At 29.3% G+C, this 25,602-nt stretch overlaps 1 protein-coding gene across 2 annotated transcripts in view; it reads left to right on the forward strand.

The window, feature by feature from the left end:
- LOC130448503 (octopamine receptor) overlaps positions 1-21,448 on the forward strand; it is an 85,885-nt gene extending 64,437 nt beyond the window's left edge. The window contains exons 3-4 of one of the 2 annotated variants that reach the window (XM_056785925.1): positions 19,458-19,778; positions 19,846-21,448. In XM_056785925.1, coding sequence (XP_056641903.1) covers positions 19,481-19,778; positions 19,846-20,864 — 1,317 coding nt within the window. In that variant the 5' untranslated portion in view covers positions 19,458-19,480 and the 3' untranslated portion in view covers positions 20,865-21,448. The remainder of the gene's footprint in view (positions 1-19,457; positions 19,779-19,845) is intronic. The other variant, XM_056785924.1, reaches the window with a different exon arrangement.
- Positions 21,449-25,602: the final 4,154 nt, after the last annotated feature.

Consider the following 25,602-nt stretch of genomic DNA (forward strand, 5'->3'; position numbering starts at 1 on the left):
TCTCTCTAACAGTATCTTCATCAATAGACTATAAAAAAAAGTGAGGTTATGTTTGATTTATTTAATTATGAAACTATAGATTGAGGAATTTAAGGGGATATATAACTATGGATTCTGTACGAGGTTATTACGAAAAGAAATTGTTGTTGTTTTATTAGAAAATACCAGGGCTGGTTTAAATGATTTTACGAGGTAAATATTTCGAGATTGGTCGAGGCACTGTGTCTAATTTTGATAAAGATGAACTCCAGGATCTTTTTGTTATAATTCTACTTCAGTTACAGACATCCCTTAAAAACCACCCCTTTACCGAGCGCCAAAAATTGAATCTCAATTTCTTATTTTTTATGTAATTCCGTTAATTTTGAAGTTATCACATCCTACAAAAAACCATTTTGAAGGTAATTTTCAGGGCTACAAGCCTATGTATGTTAGAAGGGCTTGAGACCCTTCACATTTTATTAATAAAGGGTCAAAGGGCTGTGGATGTAGTGACATTATAGTGACGGATTAAGTTGGTTATAACTCCGTCAATTTTTATGCTACAAAAAAAATAAAAAAAGCAAAATAATCGTCATGAAAAATGCTTTAATTTGATTGTTCATTTGTTTCTGTATCTCTTATAGTTAAGGAGAAAAAAAATGAGCAAAAAAATTTTTTTTTAATTAATTATTTAATGCTAATTTTTTTCAAAATTATGCATTTCTAAACAGCCAAACTTTCAGATATCATAAATAACATCCAAATAAAGTATTTTTTACAAGGAATAAGTTTAATTTTGATTTTCACTGAAATGGCATTAGTTTTAGTGCAATTTTTTTATTTAGCTTTAACTATTTTACGTCATATCTCACTGAAATTTCAGTCGAAACGACTTTTATCAGTAGTCATTTGAAAGGTTTTTTTAAGCTCTTTAAAAAGTATTCTATGATTTTTTTTCGAAAAATGTACCGTTTTCCCGTTATTTGAGGTTAAATACTCAATTACGTAAAACCAAAACTTTTTAAAGTATCTATAACTTGCTTTAGGTAGAACATCAAGATTCAAAATATATCTTAATTTCTTTGTTTTTTCGTAAGCTTCATTTTTGTTTATCATACTTTTTTCGATAAAACGCGTCGTTACAGAGTTATACGTAAAAAACTATTAAAAAATGCGTTTTTTGACGAAAAATCGTACTTTTCAATAGCGAATAACTCAAAAACTATCGATCTAGAGAAAAAACTTTATATAACATTTTTCATTTTAAATTTACTGATATTTCGATTTTTGGGGTTATTTTGGGTAAAAAATTTTCCACCCTTAAAAAGGGGTGGTATCCCCCCCGGATAGGGCTGCACACTTCGGCATCATGAAGATGTCGTAAATAACATCAAAATAAAGTATTTGGTACAAACTATAAATTTAATTTTGATTTTTAATGAAATAGCATTAATTTTAGTGCATTTTTTTTATTAAGCTTTAACTATTTTACGTCATATCTCACTGAAATTTCAGTCGAAACGATTTTTATCAATAGTCATTTCAAGGTTTTTTTTAAGCTCTTTAAAAAGTAATCAATGACTTTTTTTCGAAAAATGTACCGTTTTCCCGTTATTTGAGGTTAAATACTAAATTACGTAAAACCAAAAGTTATTCAAGTATCTATAACTTGCTGTAGGTAAAACATTAAGATTCAAAATATATCTTAATTTCTTTGCTTTTTCGTAAGCTTCATTTTTGTTTATTATACTTTTTTCGATAAAATGCATCAATACAGAGTTATACGTAAAAAACTATATTTTTGACGAAAAATCGTACTTTTCAATTGCGAATAACTCATAAACTATTGATCTAGAGAAAAAACTTTATATGACATTTTTTACTTTAAATTTGCTAATCTACCGATTTCTGTAGTTATTTTTGATAAAAACTTTTTCACCCCCTACAAGGGGTAGTATCCCCCAGGCACCATGTAGATCTCGCTTTTTATATACACACCTGTCAAAATTTCAAATAAATCGGTGCATGTAAATGTTTTTTTCTTTAGTCGATAAGATTAAAATAAATATTTTCGTTCAACATTAAAGTAAAATTTTCCATTGGAATATAATTAAATCAAAAGCGTTTCCCTAAACCGATAAAACATCTAAAAGCATTTTCTATAAATTGGTATACGATTATAACTTATCGTGAAAAGTGAAATGGATCGCTATTATGAACGCCCTCGGGCTTGTTTGAATATTTAAAAGGTCGTTTCGAACCCTTTCCCTTCGTAATATGGAAGAGTGCCATTAACAGATTCCTTTCTATAGAGTATATCCTATTTACAAATATTTTCATCGAGTTCAAATTCGTTCGAGAGAAATTGATTATTACACAGTTCATGTTTTCCTGTTACAGTGTACAGTGTATACAGTGTTGCCGCGAGTGATTCGATGTTTTCATATAATTCTTCATTATTATTACACAGTTTTTAGTCTAATTTCGAATTAAACCGTTGATTCGATTATTTCAAACTGTGAATCATATAGATAACTAAGAGTTGTAGAAATTAGAAAAGTTTGAGGAAAATACGTTTAAAACTAATACAGTTATTTATTCGAACGTCTTTCACATCAAAAAACAGAAACATAATTAACTTGTAGAAAAGACACTTTTGAAATTTAAAAACGTTCGAAACCCATCCCAACTTTCAACTCAGTTGGAAATTCGAGTAATTTCCCAGTTTCAAAACTTTATATTCTCGAATGAGTACCATTAACAAATACGAGGGAAATTCGAGAAGTAACCTAAAAATAGCTATGACTTTTTCCTTAATCGCATTTAAAAAATCATAATTAAAAGAATACAAATCGTAAATGAAGATTGTTGAAACAAATCTCATAATATTTTGAGATCGAACGTTATCTCTAAAGCTTAATATACCGTTTGACAGTTACCATCGACAAAGAAGAAGACAAGGCCTAGATAAAGAAGACTTTTCCATATTTATGTCCATTCACAGACGAATCTACTTTCCACAATAACGATCTAGTTTTATAGATTTCATTATATTACTTTTTAAAAGTTCGGAAACCGTGCCTGATATTGGGATTTGCTTAGTTTTTCGTGTACTATTTTTAAAGAAATTGTATAATGTGCTGCCTACATTTAGGGGCGTCACTCTTTCAATCTTAAATATATCTCGCTAATGCTAAAAATTTTTATGTTTTTTAATAGACTAAATTTGTGTAAATAGACCAAATAAAGTTTTACGTTAATAAAAATTTGATTGTAATTTGATTAAACCAAGAAGTTTTATTCTCAAAATGCACGTATATGTTGTGAAATTTCATTACGTGCATGTTATTGTTAAATACAATGTTACAAGGAATGTTGACAGTGCGATTTTTGACGTTTACAGACATGGGCGTAGAAAAATTTATTTTGATATTTTGATAAAAATCGAAATCAGATCGAAACATCGAAATTATTCTCCATTAAAGATCTATTACTAATTAAAAAATACCTAAAATCAAAACAATTCATAAGCAAAAAGTAGTTCAATTTACACATACCGATATATCTTTAAAATATTCGAATTTCTTATCAATTTTTAAATGTTTGGAAACCGTGCCTGATATTGGGATTTGCTTAGTTTTCCACGCCCATTCATGCATGCTACTTGAGAAATTGTATAATGTGCTGCCTACATTTAGGGGCATCACACTTTCAATTCTAAATATATTTCGCTAATGCTAAAATTTTTTTAATTGATCAAATTTGTGTAAATAAACCAAATAAAGTTTTACGTAAATAAAAATTTTATTGTAATTTGATTAAACCAAAAAGGTTTATTCTCAAAATGCACGTATATGTTATGAAATCTCATAACGTGGATGTTATTGTTAAATGTCATTTACAAGGTATTTTGACAGTACGATTTTTGACGTTTACAGTCATGGGCGTAGAAAAATTTATTCAATTTAATTTTAAGAAATAGTTAGAGATATCTAGGTACGATAATGAATTTCATTAAAGTTATACAAGTTATTGATGTCAGACTGTATTAATATTTTGATAAAAATCGATATCAGATCGAAACATCGAAATTATTCTCCATTAAAGATCTATTACTAATTAAAAAATACCTAAAATCAAAACAATTTATAAGCAAAAAGTAGTTCAATTTACACATACCGATATATCTTTGAAATATTCAAATTTTTTATCAATTTTTAAATGTTTGGAAACCGTGCCTGATATTGGGATTTGCTTAGTTTTCCACGCCCATTCATGCATGCTACTTGAGAAATTGTATAATGTGCTGCCTACATTTAGGGGCATTTATGCTAAAAGTTTTTTAATTGATTAAATTTGTGTATATAGACCAAATAAAATTATACGTAAATAAAAATTTGATTAAACCAAGAAGTTTTATTCTCAAAACGCACGTATATATTAAGAAATCTCATTACGTACAGGTTATTGTTAAATGTCATTTACAAGGTATTTTGACAGTACGATTTTTGACGTTTACAGACATGGGCGTAGAAAAATTTATTTAATTTAATTTTAAGGGATGAAAGACAAATATAATTAAACTAAATCGTTGGTAATTTGAGTCAATAAACTACGAATTTTATCTATATTGAAAATTCTGCATTGAACGATTTATGAAAGTTTTTACCCTGCGGTTTGGTTGATAAAAAATCCTTGTTTGCGAACGAGATTCCAATCAATTATAATTTACGATCGTTTCACTGGAAATATTCAGATTCCATTTAAGTTTTATCGACCAATAACTTCTTTCATTTCTTATTTTATCAACTTCCCGCAATTTTTCACATTATCCGAGGATCTTATTTTAAATTTAACGAATTGAATTTTGTATTTACAGAAAATCTATTTCCATTTCCGAATCGATTTTCTTTTCTCTATCTTTTACAAATATTATATTTGAAACGAATTGTTCCTGAAATAGAAGGGATGTTTAACTAAGTTTTCTTGGTATTCGAATCCCACTAACCAAACAGCTTCACCTTAGGAGGAATGCAGTTCCTCGTGACCCTTCGCCACGTTTCAACCGCGCTCTTTGGGTTTAATGTTTGGTATTTTACCAATTTCTCATGTCTCGGTGATAATCTCTTGAGAAATGACTCCATTTCCACAAAGTAGCACAGATTTTGTGAGGGTTAATTGATTTTCAGGTGTACCAACCACCTTTCAACACGATTAAATTTCAATTTTACTTTGAGGAAGTGATTGACCAGGGAAAAGAAGATGAGGAGCTTCTATTTCGGAAAAGGTCCGTGAAAATTTATAATTTAGTTCATCTTACCCTGCGTATCAAGATCTACGTGGTCGCGAGGTGTGCTAATTGTTTTTAAGTGGTGAAAACCACCCCTTATCGAAAAATACCAATATTTTAGTTTTTCCTACTTTTTTTCAATTCAAATGTTTTTCGTTTACGCAGAATAAATATCTTAACGTATTGTATGATAAAAAAATTTATATATTTTGAAGTATCGACCCTTAAAAATCGTTAAAAACTACCCTTTTGATGAAAATAAAAATATTTCAACGATTTAAAACGTTTTAATTTCATTTTTAGCGTGAAAAATTCATAGCATTTCAATAAAATTCGATTGCTTATTCATTCTTATTATTCAACCCTTAAAAACTACCCCAAATTTGCAGAGAATAAAATAAAAATAAATGTAATGACTGGCAACTTTTAGATTTTGCATTTTTTTTGTTATTTCTTGTCTCTACTTGAAGTAATTTTTAATTGTCTATACCCTGTCAACCCTTAAGAACCACCCCTTTGATAAAAAATAGAAAAAAAAAACATTTTAATGACTTTTAATGTTTTTATTTCGAATTCTTTCTGTATTTGAGTGTATTGTCCAAACACGAAGTAATTTTTCATTCTTTACACCCTGACACCCTTTAAAAACCACCCTTTTACCAAGATTATAAGTATATCATCTCTTGGTATTCTCAAATGTACCTACAGGCAACTTAGTATTAACAGAAAAAAATTTGAAACTTTTTCATAACCTATAATTCACAAAAAATAATCTCAAATTCTTATTTTTTATATAACTCCGTTAATTTTGAAGTTATCACATCCTACAATAAACCATTTTAAAGGTAATTTTCAGAGCTACAAGTCTATGTATGTTAGAAGGGCTTGAGACCCTTCACATTTCATTAATAAAGGGTCAAAGGGCTGTGGATGTAGTGACATTATAATGACGGATTAATTTGGTTATAACTCCGTCAATTTTCATGCTACAAATAAAATAAAAAAAGCAAAATAATCGTCATGAAAAATGCTTTAATTTGATTGTTTATTTGTTTTTGTATCTCTTATAGTTAAGGAGAAAAAAAATGAGCAAAAAAATTTTTTTTTAATTAATTATTTAATGCTAATTTTTTTCAAAATTATGCATTTCTAAACAGCCAAACTTTCAGATATCATGAATAACATCCAAATAAAGTATTTTTTACAAGGAATAAGTTTAATTTTGATTTTCACTGAAATGGCATTAATTTTAGTGCATTTTTTTTTATTTAGCTTTAACTATTTTACACCATATCTCATTGAAATTTCAGCCGAAACGATTTTTATCAGTAGTCATTTGAAAGGTCTTTTAAAGCTCTTTAAAAAGTATTCTATGACTTTTTTTCGAAAAATGTACCGTTTTCCCGTTATTTGAGGTTAAATACTAAATTACGTAAAACCAAAAGCTTTTCAAGTATCTATAACTTGCTTTAGGTAAAACATCAAGATTCCAAATATATCTTAGTTTCTTTGTTTTTTTATAAGCTTCATTTTTGTTTATTATACTTTTTTCGATAAAACGCATCGTTACGGAATTATACGTAAAAAACTATTTTTTTGACGAAAAATCGTACTTTTCAATTGCGAATAACTCGAAAACTATCGATCTGGCGAAAAAACTTTATACGGCATTTTTTACTTTAAATTTGCTAATCTATCGATTTCTGTGGTTATTTTTGATAAAAAAATTTTCACCCCCGACAAAGGGGTGGTACCCCCACCCCGGGCACGGTCCCACACTTCGGCATCATGAAGATTTCGAATATAACATCAAAATAAAGTATTTGGTACAAGCTATAAGTTTAATTTTAATTATTAATGAAATGACATTAGTTTTAGTGCAATTTTTTTAGTTTTAACTATTTTACATCATATCTCACTGAAATTTCATTCGAAACGATTTTTATCACTAGTCATTTGAAAGGTCTTTTTAACCTCTTTAAAAAGTATCTTATGACTTTTTGTTAAAAAATGTACCATTGTCCCGTTATTCGAAGTTAAATTCTCAATTACGTAAAACAAAAACTTCAAATTTTTTGTATTATATCTAAGGTAAAAAATATCAATTCGAGATAACAAAACAACATTTCTTAGTTATCAAACTCCCCTCGTATTAATAAACATCGATTGCGAGTATACAGACAACGTTTTATCATTCAATTATAACGAAATTTTCCGATTGAGAGTTTGGTTTCCCTCGTTAATTCGGAGTATTTCACGCGCTTCATTAAGGGTCTACCCCAAGTTCTACATCCCTAATATCATGTTCAATATATTCAATAATCTTCGTCGTGAGTTTGAATTAGTATCGAAATACGACATTTTCAATTTTGATCACGTTAAATAGATTATTACATCCAGTATTAAATTCTACCGAAACAGATCCGACAAAATTCAGTTTATTTTCGATCACACCTCGTATGTTATAAGTACGTTTATCATTTTGGAACGATTGAGATTAAGAGACGATACAAAAGAGTCGAAAATTTATGAATATTAAATCGTTTTGTTGAGGTTTTTACTAGTTTTGTTTTGATTTTTGTATATTTTTCACCTGGACGATTTACCGCAGGTGTATCGGTTCTAATTGCGTTCTAATCACTCGAAAACCAACTTTGAGTTAATCAAACAAGTTCATTAATACTTTTCGAATTCCACGCGGAACATAAACTTTTGCCGGCTCGGTAAAATGGGTGATATGATAAAAAAAAAAATTTCTGCCGACTTTGTGTTTTTTGTTTGATTATTCTCATTGGAAAGTTGATTCCGAGTACTCGAAATGGCTTTTAAACGAACAAATTTTGTATCAAATTTCCACGTAACGTCCAAGTTCGAATGAAATTACTTGGGAGACACGCTATAAAATCCGTTTTAGATTTGTTGTATCGAGATTTTCGATGACCGAGTGTGATATAATCATTTTTCGAAAATTCGATGGAAAAGTAGTAATTCCAAATTCACGGTGGTTAAATTGATATTTTACGGCGTTTGCAAACAAATAAATTTTCCGGGAATTGAATTTGAGAAGGATCATGTTGAATATTCATTCCAAATAACTTCTTTGTTTATATGGATCGAGAAAATCTGATAGAATCGAATTGTTGTACATAGAAGTCAATTTTTCACTCAATTCCTCATCAGAAAGTGAATTGTCAACATAATTAATATCAGAATGTCAAATATTTGACAAATTTCACACGTAAAAGTCAATTTTTCACTCAATTCCTCATCAAAAAATGAATTGTCAACATAATTAACATCAGAATGTCAAATATTTGACAAATTTCACTCGTAAAAGTCAATTTTTCACTCAATTTCTCATCAAAAAGTGAATTGTCAACATAATTAATATCAGAATGTCAAATATTTGACAAATTTCACTCGTAAAAGTCAATTTTTCACTCAATTTCTCATCAAAAAGTGAATTGTCAACATAATTAATATCAGAATGTCAAATATTTGACAAATTTCACTCGTAAAAGTCAATTTTTCACTCAATTTCTCATCAAAAAGTGAATTGTCAACATAATTAATATCAGAATGTCAAATATTTGACAAATTTCACTCGTAAAAGTCAATTTTTCACTCAATTTCTCATCAAAAAGTGAATTGTCAACATAATTAATATCAGAATGTCAAATATTTGACAAATTTCACTCGTAAAAGTCAATTTTTCACTCAATTCCTCATCAAAAAGTGAATTGTCAACATAATTAAGATCAGAATGTCAAATATTTGACAAATTTCACTCGTAAAAGTCAATTTTTCACTCAATTCCTCATCAAAAAGTGAATTGTCAACATAATTAAGATCAGAATGTCAAATATTTGACAAATTTCACTCGTAAAAGTCAATTTTTCACTCAATTCCTCATCAAAAAATGAATTGTCAACATAATTAACATCAGAATGTCAAATATTTGACCAATTTCACTCGTAAAAGTCAATTTTTCACTCAATTCCTCATCAAAAAGTGAATTGTCAACATAATTAAGATCAGAATGTCAAATATTTGACAAATTTCACTCGTAAAAGTCAATTTTTCACTCAATTCCTCATCAAAAAATGAATTGTCAACATAATTAACATCAGAATGTCAAATATTTGACAAATTTCACTCGTAAAAGTCAATTTTTCACTCAATTCCTCATCAGAAAGTGAATTGTCAACATAATTAACATCAGAATGTCAAATATTTGACAAATTTCACTCGTAAAAGTCAATTTTTCACTCAATTCCTCATCAAAAAGTGAATTGTCAACATAATTAAGATCAGAATGTCAAATATTTGACAAATTTCACTCGTAAAAGTCAATTTTTCACTCAATTCCTCATCAGAAAGTGAATTGTCAACATAATTAACATCAGAATGTCAAATATTTGACAAATTTCACTCGTAAAAGTCAATTTTTCACTCAATTCCTCATCAAAAAATGAATTGTCAACATAATTAACATCAGAATGTCAAATATTTGACAAATTTCACTCGTAAAAGTCAATTTTTCACTCAATTCCTCATCAAAAAATGAATTGTAAACATAATTAACATCAGAATGTCAAATATTTGACAAATTTCACTCGTAAAAGTCAATTTTTCATTCAATTTCTCATCAAAAAGTGAATTGTCAACATAATTAACATCAGAATGTCAAATATTTGACAAATTTCTTTCGTAAAAGTCAATTTTTCACTCAATTCCTCATCAAAAAATGAATTGTCAACATAATTAACATCAGAATGTCAAATATTTGACAAATTTCACTCGTAAAAGTCAATTTTTCATTCAATTTCTCATCAAAAAATGAATTGTCAACATAATTAACATCAGAATGTCAAATATTTGACAAATTTCACTCGTAAAAGTCAATTTTTCACTCAATTCCTCATCAGAAAGTGAATTGTCAACATAATTAACATCAGAATGTCAAATATTTGACAAATTTCACTCGTAAAAGTCAATTTTTCACTCAATTCCTCATCAGAAAGTGAATTGTCAACATAATTAACATCAGAATGTCAAATATTTGACAAATTTCACTCGTAAAAGTCAATTTTTCACTCAATTCCTCATCAGAAAGTGAATTGTCAACATAATTAACATCAGAATGTCAAATATTTGACAAATTTCACTCGTAAAAGTCAATTTTTCACTCAATTTCTCATCAAAAAGTGAATTGTCAACATAATTAATATCAGAATGTCAAATATTTGACAAATTTCACTCGTAAAAGTCAATTTTTCACTCAATTCCTCATCAAAAAGTGAATTGTCAACATAATTAAGATCAGAATGTCAAATATTTGACAAATTTCACTCGTAAAAGTCAATTTTTCACTCAATTCCTCATCAAAAAATGAATTGTCAACATAATTAACATCAGAATGTCAAATATTTGACCAATTTCACTCGTAAAAGTCAATTTTTCACTCAATTCCTCATCAAAAAATGAATTGTCAACATAATTAACATCAGAATGTCAAATATTTGACAAATTTCACTCGTAAAAGTCAATTTTTCACTCAATTCCTCATCAGAAAGTGAATTGTCAACATAATTAACATCAGAATGTCAAATATTTGACAAATTTCACTCGTAAAAGTCAATTTTTCACTCAATTCCTCATCAGAAAGTGAATTGTCAACATAATTAACATCAGAATGTCAAATATTTGACAAATTTCACTCGTAAAAGTCAATTTTTCACTCAATTTCTCATGAAAAAGTGAATTGTCAACATAATTAATATCAGAATGTCAAATATTTGACAAATTTCACTCGTAAAAGTCAATTTTTCACTCAATTCCTCATCAAAAAGTGAATTGTCAACATAATTAAGATCAGAATGTCAAATATTTGACAAATTTCACTCGTAAAAGTCAATTTTTCACTCAATTCCTCATCAAAAAATGAATTGTCAACATAATTAACATCAGAATGTCAAATATTTGACAAATTTCACTCGTAAAAGTCAATTTTTCATTCAATTTCTCATCAAAAAGTGAATTGTCAACATAATTAACATCAGAATGTCAAATATTTGACAAATTTCTTTCGTAAAAGTCAATTTTTCACTCAATTCCTCATCAAAAAATGAATTGTCAACATAATTAACATCAGAATGTCAAATATTTGACCAATTTCACTCGTAAAAGTCAATTTTTCATTCAATTTCTCATCAAAAAGTGAATTGTCAACATAATTAAGATCAGAATGTCAAATATTTGACAAATTTCACTCGTAAAAGTCAATTTTTCACTCAATTCCTCATCAAAAAATGAATTGTCAACATAATTAACATCAGAATGTCAAATATTTGACAAATTTCACTCGTAAAAGTCAATTTTTCATTCAATTTCTCATCAAAAAGTGAATTGTCAACATAATTAACATCAGAATGTCAAATATTTGACAAATTTCTTTCGTAAAAGTCAATTTTTCACTCAATTCCTCATCAAAAAATGAATTGTCAACATAATTAACATCAGAATGTCAAATATTTGACAAATTTCACTCGTAAAAGTCAATTTTTCATTCAGTTTCTCATCAAAAAGTGAATTGTCAACATAATTAAGATCAGAATGTCAAATATTTGACAAATTTCACTCGTAAAAGTCAATTTTTCACTCAATTCCTCATCAGAAAGTGAATTGTCAACATAATTAACATCAGAATGTCAAATATTTGACAAATTTCACTCGTAAAAGTCAATTTTTCATTCAATTTCTCATCAAAAAGTGAATTGTCAACATAATTAACATCAGAATGTCAAATATTTGACAAATTTCACTCGTAAAAGTCAATTTTTCACTCAATTCCTCATCAAAAAATGAATTGTCAACATAATTAACATCAGAATGTCAAATATTTGACAAATTTCACTCGTAAAAGTCAATTTTTCATTCAATTTCTCATCAAAAAGTGAATTGTCAACATAATTAACATCAGAATGTCAAATATTTGACAAATTTCACTCGTAAAAGTCAATTTTTCATTCAATTTCTCATCAAAAAGTGAATTGTCAACATAATTAACATCAGAATGTCAAATATTTGACAAATTTCACTCGTAAAAGTCAATTTTTCATTCAATTTCTCATCAAAAAGTGAATTGTCAACATAATTAACATCAGAATGTCAAATATTTGACAAATTTCACTCGTAAAAGTCAATTTTTCATTCAATTTCTCATCAAAAAGTGAATTGTCAACATAATTAACATCAGAATGTCAAATATTTGACAAATTTCACTCGTAAAAGTCAATTTTTCACTCCATTCCTCATCAAAAAATGAATTGTCAACATAATTAACATCAGAATGTCAAATATTTGACAAATTTCACTCGTAAAAGTCAATTTTTCATTCAATTTCTCATCAAAAAGTGAATTGTCAACATAATTAAGATCAGAATGTCAAATATTTGACAAATTTCACTCGTAAAAGTCAATTTTTCACTCAATTCCTCATCAAAAAGTGAATTGTCAACATAATTAAGATCAGAATGTCAAATATTTGACAAATTTCACTCGTAAAAGTCAATTTTTCACTCAATTCCTCATCAAAAAATGAATTGTCAACATAATTAACATCAGAATGTCAAATATTTGACAAATTTCACTCGTAAAAGTCAATTTTTCACTCAATTCCTCATCAGAAAGTGAATTGTCAACATAATTAACATCAGAATGTCAAATATTTGACAAATTTCACTCGTAAAAGTCAATTTTTCACTCAATTCCTCATCAAAAAGTGAATTGTCAACATAATTAAGATCAGAATGTCAAATATTTGACAAATTTCACTCGTAAAAGTCAATTTTTCACTCAATTCCTCATCAGAAAGTGAATTGTCAACATAATTAACATCAGAATGTCAAATATTTGACAAATTTCACTCGTAAAAGTCAATTTTTCACTCAATTCCTCATCAAAAAATGAATTGTCAACATAATTAACATCAGAATGTCAAATATTTGACAAATTTCACTCGTAAAAGTCAATTTTTCACTCAATTCCTCATCAAAAAATGAATTGTCAACATAATTAACATCAGAATGTCAAATATTTGACAAATTTCACTCGTAAAAGTCAATTTTTCATTCAATTTCTCATCAAAAAGTGAATTGTCAACATAATTAACATCAGAATGTCAAATATTTGACAAATTTCTTTCGTAAAAGTCAATTTTTCACTCAATTCCTCATCAAAAAATGAATTGTCAACATAATTAACATCAGAATGTCAAATATTTGACAAATTTCACTCGTAAAAGTCAATTTTTCATTCAATTTCTCATCAAAAAGTGAATTGTCAACATAATTAAGATCAGAATGTCAAATATTTGACAAATTTCACTCGTAAAAGTCAATTTTTCACTCAATTCCTCATCAAAAAATGAATTGTCAACATAATTAACATCAGAATGTCAAATATTTGACAAATTTCACTCGTAAAAGTCAATTTTTCACTCAATTCCTCATCAGAAAGTGAATTGTCAACATAATTAACATCAGAATGTCAAATATTTGACAAATTTCACTCGTAAAAGTCAATTTTTCACTCAATTCCTCATCAGAAAGTGAATTGTCAACATAATTAACATCAGAATGTCAAATATTTGACAAATTTCACTCGTAAAAGTCAATTTTTCACTCAATTTCTCATCAAAAAGTGAATTGTCAACATAATTAATATCAGAATGTCAAATATTTGACAAATTTCACTCGTAAAAGTCAATTTTTCACTCAATTCCTCATCAAAAAGTGAATTGTCAACATAATTAAGATCAGAATGTCAAATATTTGACCAATTTCACTCGTAAAAGTCAATTTTTCACTCAATTCCTCATCAAAAAATGAATTGTCAACATAATTAACATCAGAATGTCAAATATTTGACCAATTTCACTCGTAAAAGTCAATTTTTCACTCAATTCCTCATCAGAAAGTGAATTGTCAACCTAATTAACATCAGAATGTCAAATATTTGACAAATTTCACTCGTAAAAGTCAATTTTTCACTCAATTCCTCATCAGAAAGTGAATTGTCAACATAATTAACATCAGAATGTCAAATATTTGACAAATTTCACTCGTAAAAGTCAATTTTTCACTCAATTCCTCATCAAAAAATGAATTGTCAACATAATTAACATCAGAATGTCAAATATTTGACAAATTTCACTCGTAAAAGTCAATTTTTCATTCAATTTCTCATCAAAAAGTGAATTGTCAACATAATTAACATCAGAATGTCAAATATTTGACAAATTTCTTTCGTAAAAGTCAATTTTTCACTCAATTCCTCATCAAAAAATGAATTGTCAACATAATTAACATCAGAATGTCAAATATTTGACAAATTTCACTCGTAAAAGTCAATTTTTCATTCAATTTCTCATCAAAAAGTGAATTGTCAACATAATTAAGATCAGAATGTCAAATATTTGACAAATTTCACTCGTAAAAGTCAATTTTTCACTCAATTCCTCATCAGAAAGTGAATTGTCAACATAATTATCATCAGAATGTCAAATATTTGATAAATTTCACTCGTAAAAGTCAATTTTTCATTCAATTTCTCATCAAAAAGTGAATTGTCAACATAATTAACATCAGAATGTCAAATATTTGACAAATTTCACTCGTAAAAGTCAATTTTTCATTCAATTTCTCATCAAAAAGTGAATTGTCAACATAATTAACATCAGAATGTCAAATATTTGACAAATTTCACTCGTAAAAGTCAATTTTTCACTTAATTCCTCATCAAAAAATGAATTGTCGACATAATTAACATCAGAATGTCAAATATTTGACAAATTTCACTCGTAAAAGTCAATTTTTCATTCAATTTCTCATCAAAAAGTGAATTGTCAACATAATTAACATCAGAATGTCAAATATTTGACAAATTTCACTCGTAAAAGTCAATTTTTCAATCAATTTCTCATCAAAAAGTGAATTGTCAACATAATTAACATCAGAATGTCAAATATTTGATAAATTTCACTCGTAAAAGTCAATTTTTCATTCAATTTCTCATCAAAAAGTGAATTGTCAACATAATTAACATCAGAATGTCAAATATTTGACAAATTTCACTCGTAAAAGTCAATTTTTCATTCAATTTCTCATCAAAAAGTGAATTGTCAACATAATTAACATCAGAATGTCAAATATTTGATAAATTTCACTCGTAAAAGTCAATTTTTCATTCAATTTCTCATCAAAAAGTGAATTGTCAACATAATTAACATCAGAATGTCAAATATTTGACAAATTTCACTCGTAAAAGTCAATTTTTCATTCAATTTCTCATCAAAAAGTGAATTGTCAACATAATTAACATCAGAATGTCAAATATTTGACAAATTTCACTCGTAAAAGTCAATTTTTCACTCAATTCCTCATCAAAAAATGAATTGTCAACATAATTAACATCAGAATGTCAAATATTTGACCAATTTCACTCGTAAAAGTCAATTTTTCATTCAATTTCTCATCAAAAAGTGAATTGTCAACATAATTAAGATCAGAATGTCAAATATTTGACAAATTTCACTCGTAAAAGTCAATTTTTCACTCAATTCCTCATCAAAAAATGAATTGTCAACATAATTAACATCAGAATGTCAAATATTTGACAAATTTCACTCGTAAAAGTCAATTTTTCATTCAATTTCTCATCAAAAAGTGAATTGTCAACATAATTAACATCAGAATGTCAAATATTTGACAAATTTCACTCGTAAAAGTCAATTTTTCACTCAATTCCTCATCCAAAAATGAATTGTCAACATAATTAACATCAGAATGTCAAATATTTGACAAATTTCACTCGTAAAAGTCAATTTTTCATTCAATTTCTCATCAAAAAGTGAATTGTCAACATAATTAAGATCAGAATGTCAAATATTTGACAAATTTCACTCGTAAAAGTCAATTTTTCACTCAATTCCTCATCAAAAAATGAATTGTCAACATAATTAACATCAGAATGTCAAATATTTGACAAATTTCACTCGTAAAAGTCAATTTTTCATTCAATTTCTCATCAAAAAGTGAATTGTCAACATAATTAACATCAGAATGTCAAATATTTGACAAATTTCACTCGTAAAAGTCAATTTTTCACTCAATTCCTCATCAAAAAATGAATTGTCAACATAATTAACATCAGAATGTCAAATATTTGACAAATTTCACTCGTAAAAGTCAATTTTTCATTCAATTTCTCATCAAAAAGTGAATTGTCAACATAATTAAGATCAGAATGTCAAATATTTGACAAATTTCACTCGTAAAAGTCAATTTTTCATTCAATTTCTCATCAAAAAGTGAATTGTCAACATAATTAACATCAGAATGTCAAATATTTGACAAATTTCACTCGTAAAAGTCAATTTTTCATTCAATTTCTCATCAAAAAGTGAATTGTCAACATAATTAACATCAGAATGTCAAATATTTGACAAATTTCACTCGTAAAAGTCAATTTTTCATTCAATTTCTCATCAAAAAGTGAATTGTCAACATAATTAACATCAGAATGTCAAATATTTGACAAATTTCACTCGTAAAAGTCAATTTTTCATTCAATTTCTCATCAAAAAGTGAATTGTCAACATAATTAACATCAGAATGTCAAATATTTGACAAATTTCACTCGTAAAAGTCAATTTTTCATTCAATTCCTCATCAAAAAGTGAATTGTCAACATAATTAAGATCAGAATGTCAAATATTTGACCAATTTCACTCGTAAAAGTCAATTTCTGACTAAACTAACATCATAAAACCAAATTTTGAACTAAATTTCAATTAAAAAGTCAATATTTCACTCATTTCCTCTTCATTGAAACAGTGGTTGACCAATTGAAGTAACGATTCCAAAAATGTTGATGAAAATCCACTAAACGGTACTGGAAGATCGTCGATTGAAAGTTTGCAACCTACCAGACGTAGTGGGTACCGCGTTTGTTCATAATATAACAAAAACAACGTCGAGGAAGATCTTTCCATCGATTTTTTAGTAATGTTTCACAAACTCAAAGCCGTTTTATAATCATGGAAAAAACTGATGCAAAAGAATGGATTAAAAAGGAAAAACCGTGTCCAAAGAAGACAAAGACTGTTCCATTCGTAAACAAAGTCACGTCGTTTGTTTCTGGGGATGTTCGTAATTAAATATCTTGGTAAAGGAAAAACAATCGACGGAGAGTATTATTCAGAGTTTGAGCAAAGAAATTGAGCGAAAACAACCGTATTTGGTTAAGAAAAAAAATGCAATAGATCCAAACAGCATTTGGTTCTAATTAGCCACGTCTACTTGTCGATTTAGATCTTGCATTTGGACCTCCAATCAATGTTCTAACCTAACCAAGTTACTGGTCAATTCTGGATCGCTTATAAATCGAATTGACCCCTTTACCTTGAGTTGAGTATCCTCAAGAGTCAAGCTCCAAATGCACCAACAATTCATCAAAAATGAACGAATCTACAGCTTGCAGAGGATCAGATTCCTTCTAAAAGAGTTACCACTGAGCTAGGGCTATAAACTGCTGTTCCGTCCACCTAATTTAGCTCCAAACTCGTTGAGCAAAACTCATCTATCGTCGTACCATTTCCTTTACATATTTTTTTATGTGGATCTGGGATTTTAGAGTTAGAATAAGTCGTTCCTTGTAAACAAGGTTTCCTCCAATATTTGGTACTCATTAGCCACGATTAGGTCTCGCATTTGGACCTCCAATCGATGCTCTAAGTTCTCCAAGGTACTGCATCGCTTATAAGTCGAGTATCCTCAAGGTCAAGCTCCAAATGCATCAAACTACAGCTTGTAGAGGATCAGATTCCTTCTAAAAGAGTTACCACTGAGCTAAGGCTATAAACTGCTGTTCCATCCACCTAATTTAGCTCCAAACTCGTTGAGCAAAACTCATCTATCGTCGTACCATTTCCTTTACATATTTTTTGATGTGGATCTGGGATTTTAGAGTTAGAATAAGTCGTTCCTTGTAAACAAGGTTTCCTCCAATATTTGGTACTCATTAGCCACGATTAGGTCTCGCATTTGGACCTCCAATCGATGCTCTAAGTTCTCCAAGGTACTGCATCGCTTATAAATCGCGTATCCTTAAAAGCAAACTCCAAATGAACGAATCTACAGCTTGCAGAGGATCGGATTCCTTCTAAAAGAGTTACCACTGAGCTAGGGCTATAAACTGCTGTTCCATCCACCTAATTTAGCTCCAAACTCGTTGAGCAAAACTTATCTATCGTCGTACCATTTCCTTTACATATTTTTTTATGTGGATCTGGGATTTTAGAGTTAGAATAAGTCGTTCCTTGTAAACAAGGTTTCCTCCAATATTTGGTACTCATTAGCCACGATTAGGTCTCGCATTTGGACCTCCAATCGATGCTCTAAGTTCTCCAAGGTACTGCATCGCTTATAAGTCGAGTATCCTCAAGGGCAAGCTCCAAATGAACGAATCTACAGCTTGCAGAGGATCAGATTCCTTCTAAAAGAGTTACCACTGAGCTAGGGCTATAAACTGCTGTTCCCTCCACCTAATTTAGCTCCAAACTCGTTGAGCAAAACTTATCTATCGTCGTACCATTTCCTTTACATATTTTTTGATGTGGATCTGGGATTTTAGAGTTAGAATAAGTCGTTCCTTGTAAACAAGGTTTCCTCCAATATTTGGTACTCATTAGCCACGATTAGGTCTCGCATTTGGACCTCCAATCGATGCTCTAAGTTCTCCAAGGTACTGCATCGCTTATAAATCGCGTATCCTTAAAAGCAAACTCCAAATGAACGAATCTACAGCTTGCAGAGGATCGGATTCCTTCTAAAAGAGTTACCACTGAGCTAGGGCTATAAACTGCTGTTCCATCCACCTAATTTAGCTCCAAACTCGTTGAGCAAAACTTATCTATCGTCGTACCATTTCCTTTACATATTTTTTGATGTGGATCTGGGATTTTAGCTCCAAATGCTCCAATCTGCAGCTTGTAGAGGATCAGAAACCGTTAGAGCTATGAGCTCCAAACTCTTCGGGTAGAATTTATCTAATAATGATTAGATTTACGAAATAACCGATAGTTTTCGTTGCGATATAAAAATATATATTTAATTTGTTACAGATTCGTACGTAGCGCCGTAGACGATGGGCGATGAAAATCCGTCGAATTGTTCGGAGGAACCGTACGGCAATTACAGCTCGATATTCGGTACGACGGACGTACCCGAATGGGAAGCCATACTAACCATAGCCACGTTGACGTTCCTGATACTTTTGACGATAATAGGAAACGTATTAGTGATACTGAGCGTTTTTACGTACAAACCTTTGAGGATCGTCCAAAATTTTTTCATCATATCGTTGGCCGTAGCCGATCTTACGGTAGCCGTATTAGTTTTGCCTTTTAACGTAGCTTACGCCGTGTCCGGACGATGGATTTTCGGTGAGATCTTTCAATTTTTTTTTTTTTATTTTTCGATCGCCATCGGTGATAATCCGTTTCGTTTCAGGGATTTACGTTTGCAAGATGTGGTTGACGTCCGATATCCTGTGTTGTACGGCGTCTATTTTGAACCTGTGCGCTATAGCTTTAGATCGATTTTGGGCTATAACCGATCCGATAAATTACGCCCAAAAACGCACCGTCAAAAGGGTATTAATGATGATAGGGATCGTTTGGGTATTGTCTCTAATAATAAGCGTTCCGCCTCTGATAGGCTGGAACGATTGGCCGTCTCCCGAAAAGTTCGCCGAAGAGCAGGTTTGCGTTCTAACCAAACGACGTGGTTACGTCATTTATTCGTCGTCCGGATCCTTTTTCATCCCCCTATTGATCATGACGATTGTTTATGTCGAAATATTCATAGCGACGAAGAGGAGACTGCGAGAACGCGCCGCGGCGGCCAAAATAAACGTATCGAGAAACGAAAACGCCGCCGGCGGTAGGAATTGGGAAAATAGAGATAGAGAAAGCGTCAGCAGCGAGACGAATCATAACGAACATTCCGAAGAACGAAACAAATCCGACGATAAATTGGTCAAAAAGAAAAAAGACGGTAAAACCAATTTGAGGGCGGTGCTGGTGCACGAAGATTCCCTGACGGATTTCGGGGAAAATTCCGATAAAAAAAACGTCGATAAGCCGGGCAATCGCTCTTCTACGACTGTTAGTATAACAACTTCGAAGCCCAGTCCTAAAGTTGCTCTGATAGAAGGAGCCAAAAAACCGGGATTCGTTTATCAGTTTATCGAGGAAAAACAGAAAATTTCTTTGTCTAAGGAACGGAGAGCGGCTAGAACTTTGGGTATAATAATGGGGGTGTTTGTCGTATGTTGGGTACCGTTTTTTTTTATGTACGTTATCATACCGTTTTGTTCGGTGTGTTGTCCTTCGAGGAGATTCGTTAATTTCATCACTTGGTTAGGTTATATCAATTCTTTTTTGAATCCTATCATTTATACTATTTTCAATATTGATTTCCGGAGGGCGTTCAGAAAATTGTTGGGACTAGGAGGATGGAAAACTTAATTATAATATTTGGAAAGTCTTAAAGGATATACAACTTTCATTAGAATCATTTTTCAGTTTCTAAATTGACGTTGACATTGACGCAAGCTCTACCTTTAGACATTTTGATTAGTTTGAAGTTTTAGGTATTTTCTGGACAATTTTTGGGGTTGTAACAAAAAAAAAAACGATTTTGGTTTTTGTTTAAATCAATTGAAAACGAAAATTCTTCACTATTTTTTTCTTTAATGAATCTTTTTATCATTTCAACTCCAAGTTTTATGAAATTCGCTTCTAAATTCATGTTGACATTGACGTTGACATTGACGCAAGCTCTACCTTTAGACATTTTGATTAGTTTGATGTTTTGGGTATTTTCTGGACAATTTTTGGGGTTGTAACAAAAAAAAAACGATTTTGGTTTGTGTTTAAATGAATTAAAAAAGAATATTCTTCTGTATTTTTTTCTTTAACGAATGTTTTTATCATTTCAACTCCAAGTTTTTATAATTCGCTTCTAAATTCACGTTGACATTGACGTTGACATTGACGCAAGCTCTACCTTTAGACATTTTGATTAGTTTGAAGTTTTAGGTATTTTCTGGACAATTTTTGGGGTTGTAACAAAAAAAAAAACGATTTTGGTTTTTGTTTAAATCAATTGAAAACGAAAATTCTTCACTATTTTTTTCTTTAATGAATCTTTTTATCATTTCAACTCCAAGTTTTATGAAATTCGCTTCTAAATTCATGTTGACATTGACGTTGACATTGACGCAAGCTCTACCTTTAGACATTTTGATTAGTTTGATGTTTTGGGTATTTTCTGGACAATTTTTGGGGTTGTAACAAAAAAAAACGATTTTGGTTTGTGTTTAAATGAATTAAAAAAGAATATTCTTCTGTATTTTTTTCTTTAATGAATGTTTTTATCATTTCAACTCCAAGTTTTTATAATTCGCTTCTAAATTCACGTTGACATTGACGTTGACATTGACGCAAGCTCTACCTTTAGACATTTTGATTAGTTTGATGTTTTGGGTATTTTCTGGACAATTTTTGGGGTTGTAACAAAAAAAAAACGATTTTGGTTTGTGTTTAAATGAATTAAAAAAGAATATTCTTCTGTATTTTTTTCTTTAACGAATGTTTTTATCATTTCAACTCCAAGTTTTTATAATTCGCTTCTAAATTCACGTTGACATTGACGTTGACATTGACGCAAGCTCTACCTTTAGACATTTTGATTAGTTTGAAGTTTTAGGTATTTTCTGGACAATTTTTGGGGTTGTAACAAAAAAAAAACGATTTTGGTTTTTGTTTAAATCAATTGAAAACGAAAATTCTTCACTATTTTTTTCTTTAATGAATCTTTTTATCATTTCAACTCCAAGTTTTATGAAATTCGCTTCTAAATTCATGTTGACATTGACGTTGACATTGACGCAAGCTCTACCTTTAGACATTTTGATTAGTTTGATGTTTTGGGTATTTTCTGGACAATTTTTGGGGTTGTAACAAAAAAAAAACGATTTTGGTTTGTGTTTAAATGAATTAAAAAAGAATATTCTTCTGTATTTTTTTCTTTAATGAATGTTTTTATCATTTCAACTCCAAGTTTTTATAATTCGCTTCTAAATTCACGTTGACATTGACGTTGACATTGACGCAAGCTCTACCTTTAGACATTTTGATTAGTTTGATGTTTTGGGTATTTTCTGGACAATTTTTGGGGTTGTAACAAAAAAAAAACGATTTTGGTTTGTGTTTAAATGAATTAAAAAAGAATATTCTTCTGTATTTTTTTCTTTAATGAATGTTTTTATCATTTCAACTCCAAGTTTTTATAATTCGCTTCTAAATTCACGTTGACATTGACGTTGACATTGACGCAAGCTCTACCTTTAGACATTTTGATTAGTTTGATGTTTTGGGTATTTTCTGGACAATTTTTGGGGTTGTAACAAAAAAAAAACGATTTTGGTTTGTGTTTAAATGAATTAAAAAAGAATATTCTTCTGTATTTTTTTCTTTAACGAATGTTTTTATCATTTCAACTCCAAGTTTTTATAATTCGCTTCTAAATTCACGTTGACATTGACGTTGACATTGACGCAAGCTCTACCTTTAGACATTTTGATTAGTTTGATGTTTTGGGTATTTTCTGGACAATTTTTGGGGTTGTAACAAAAAAAAACGATTTTGGTTTGTGTTTAAATGAATTAAAAAAGAATATTCTTCTGTATTTTTTTCTTTAATGAATGTTTTTATCATTTCAACTCCAAGTTTTTATAATTCGCTTCTAAATTCACGTTGACATTGACGTTGACATTGACGCAAGCTCTACCTTTAGACATTTTGATTAGTTTGATGTTTTGGGTATTTTCTGGACAATTTTTGGGGTTGTAACAAAAAAAAACGATTTTGGTTTGTGTTTAAATGAATTAAAAAAGAATATTCTTCTGTATTTTTTTCTTTAATGAATCTTTTTATCATTTCAACTCCAAGTTTTATAAAATTCGCTTCTAAATTCATGTTGACATTGACGTTGACATTGACGCAAGCTCTACCTTTAGACATTTTGATTAGTTTGATGTTTTGGGTATTTTCTGGACAATTTTTGGGGTTGTAACAAAAAAAAAACGATTTTGGTTTGTGTTTAAATGAATTAAAAAAGAATATTCTTCTGTATTTTTTTCTTTAACGAATGTTTTTATCATTTCAACTCCAAGTTTTTATAATTCGCTTCTAAATTCACGTTGACATTGACGTTGACATTGACGCAAGCTCTACCTTTAGACATTTTGATTAGTTTGAAGTTTTAGGTATTTTCTGGACAATTTTTGGGGTTGTAACAAAAAAAAAACGATTTTGGTTTTTGTTTAAATCAATTGAAAACGAAAATTCTTCTCTATTTTTTTCTTTAATGAATCTTTTTATCATTTCAACTCCAAGTTTTATAAAATTCGCTTCTAAATTCATGTTGACATTGACGTTGACATTGACGCAAGCTCTACCTTTAGACATTTTGATTAGTTTGATGTTTTGGGTATTTTCTGGACAATTTTTGGGGTTGTAACAAAAAAAAAACGATTTTGGTTTGTGTTTAAATGAATTAAAAAAGAATATTCTTCTGTATTTTTTTCTTTAACGAATGTTTTTATCATTTCAACTCCAAGTTTTTATAATTCGCTTCTAAATTCACGTTGACATTGACGTTGACATTGACGCAAGCTCTACCTTTAGACATTTTGATTAGTTTGAAGTTTTAGGTATTTTCTGGACAATTTTTGGGGTTGTAACAAAAAAAAAACGATTTTGGTTTTTGTTTAAATCAATTGAAAACGAAAATTCTTCTCTATTTTTTTCTTTAATGAATCTTTTTATCATTTCAACTCCAAGTTTTATGAAATTCGCTTCTAAATTCATGTTGACATTGACGTTGACATTGACGCAAGCTCTACCTTTAGACATTTTGATTAGTTTGATGTTTTGGGTATTTTCTGGACAATTTTTGGGGTTGTAACAAAAAAAAAACGATTTTGGTTTGTGTTTAAATGAATTAAAAAAGAATATTCTTCTGTATTTTTTTCTTTAACGAATGTTTTTATCATTTCAACTCCAAGTTTTTATAATTCGCTTCTAAATTCACGTTGACATTGACGTTGACATTGACGCAAGCTCTACCTTTAGACATTTTGATTAGTTTGATGTTTTGGGTATTTCCTGGACAATTTTTGGGGTTGTAACAAAAAAAAAACGATTTTGGTTTGTGTTTAAATGAATTAAAAAAGAATATTCTTCTGTATTTTTTTCTTTAATGAATGTTTTTATCATTTCAACTCCAAGTTTTTATAATTCGCTTCTAAATTCACGTTGACATTGACGTTGACATTGACGCAAGCTCTACCTTTAGACATTTTGATTAGTTTGATGTTTTGGGTATTTTCTGGACAATTTTTGGGGTTGTAACAAAAAAAAACGATTTTGGTTTGTGTTTAAATGAATTAAAAAAGAATATTCTTCTGTATTTTTTTCTTTAACGAATGTTTTTATCATTTCAACTCCAAGTTTTTATAATTCGCTTCTAAATTCACGTTGACATTGACGTTGACATTGACGCAAGCTCTACCTTTAGACATTTTGATTAGTTTGAAGTTTTAGGTATTTTCTGGACAATTTTTGGGGTTGTAACAAAAAAAAAACGATTTTGGTTTGTGTTTAAATGAATTAAAAAAGAAAATTCTTCTGTATTTCTTTCCTTAATGAATCTTTTCATCATTCCAACTCCAAGTTTTTATAATTCGTTTCTTAATTCACGTTGATATTGACGTTGACATTGACGTTGACACAAGCTTTACATTTATTCTTTTGATTAAGAAGGCATTTTTAAGTAATTATTCATTGTATATATAATTTTCAAATATTTAACGACATTTTCGAAAACACACGATTTTTTTACATTTCTATATACAATGTAAGTCAAGATAAACAAGTTTTTTTAGATATATCGATTTTTATTAGAAAATTCTAAATACCTTGTATAATATGAGTTTATTTCATATCAAAATTTGATAGAAAAAATGAAAAGATTGAAATTTGAAATAAAATACGAGGTTCCATTAAAAAAAAAAGATGATTATGGCAAATTCTATAATCTCGGAATTTTTTTCAAATAATGGTGAATGCGCCCACGACATCCACCAAATTATTTATTAATTATTATTATTAGACAGCACTGTATAATTTATAATTGGAA

The sequence above is a fragment of the Diorhabda sublineata genome, chromosome 8, assembly GCF_026230105.1.
Source record: "Diorhabda sublineata isolate icDioSubl1.1 chromosome 8, icDioSubl1.1, whole genome shotgun sequence".
Taxonomy (NCBI): Eukaryota; Metazoa; Arthropoda; class Insecta; order Coleoptera; family Chrysomelidae; genus Diorhabda; species Diorhabda sublineata.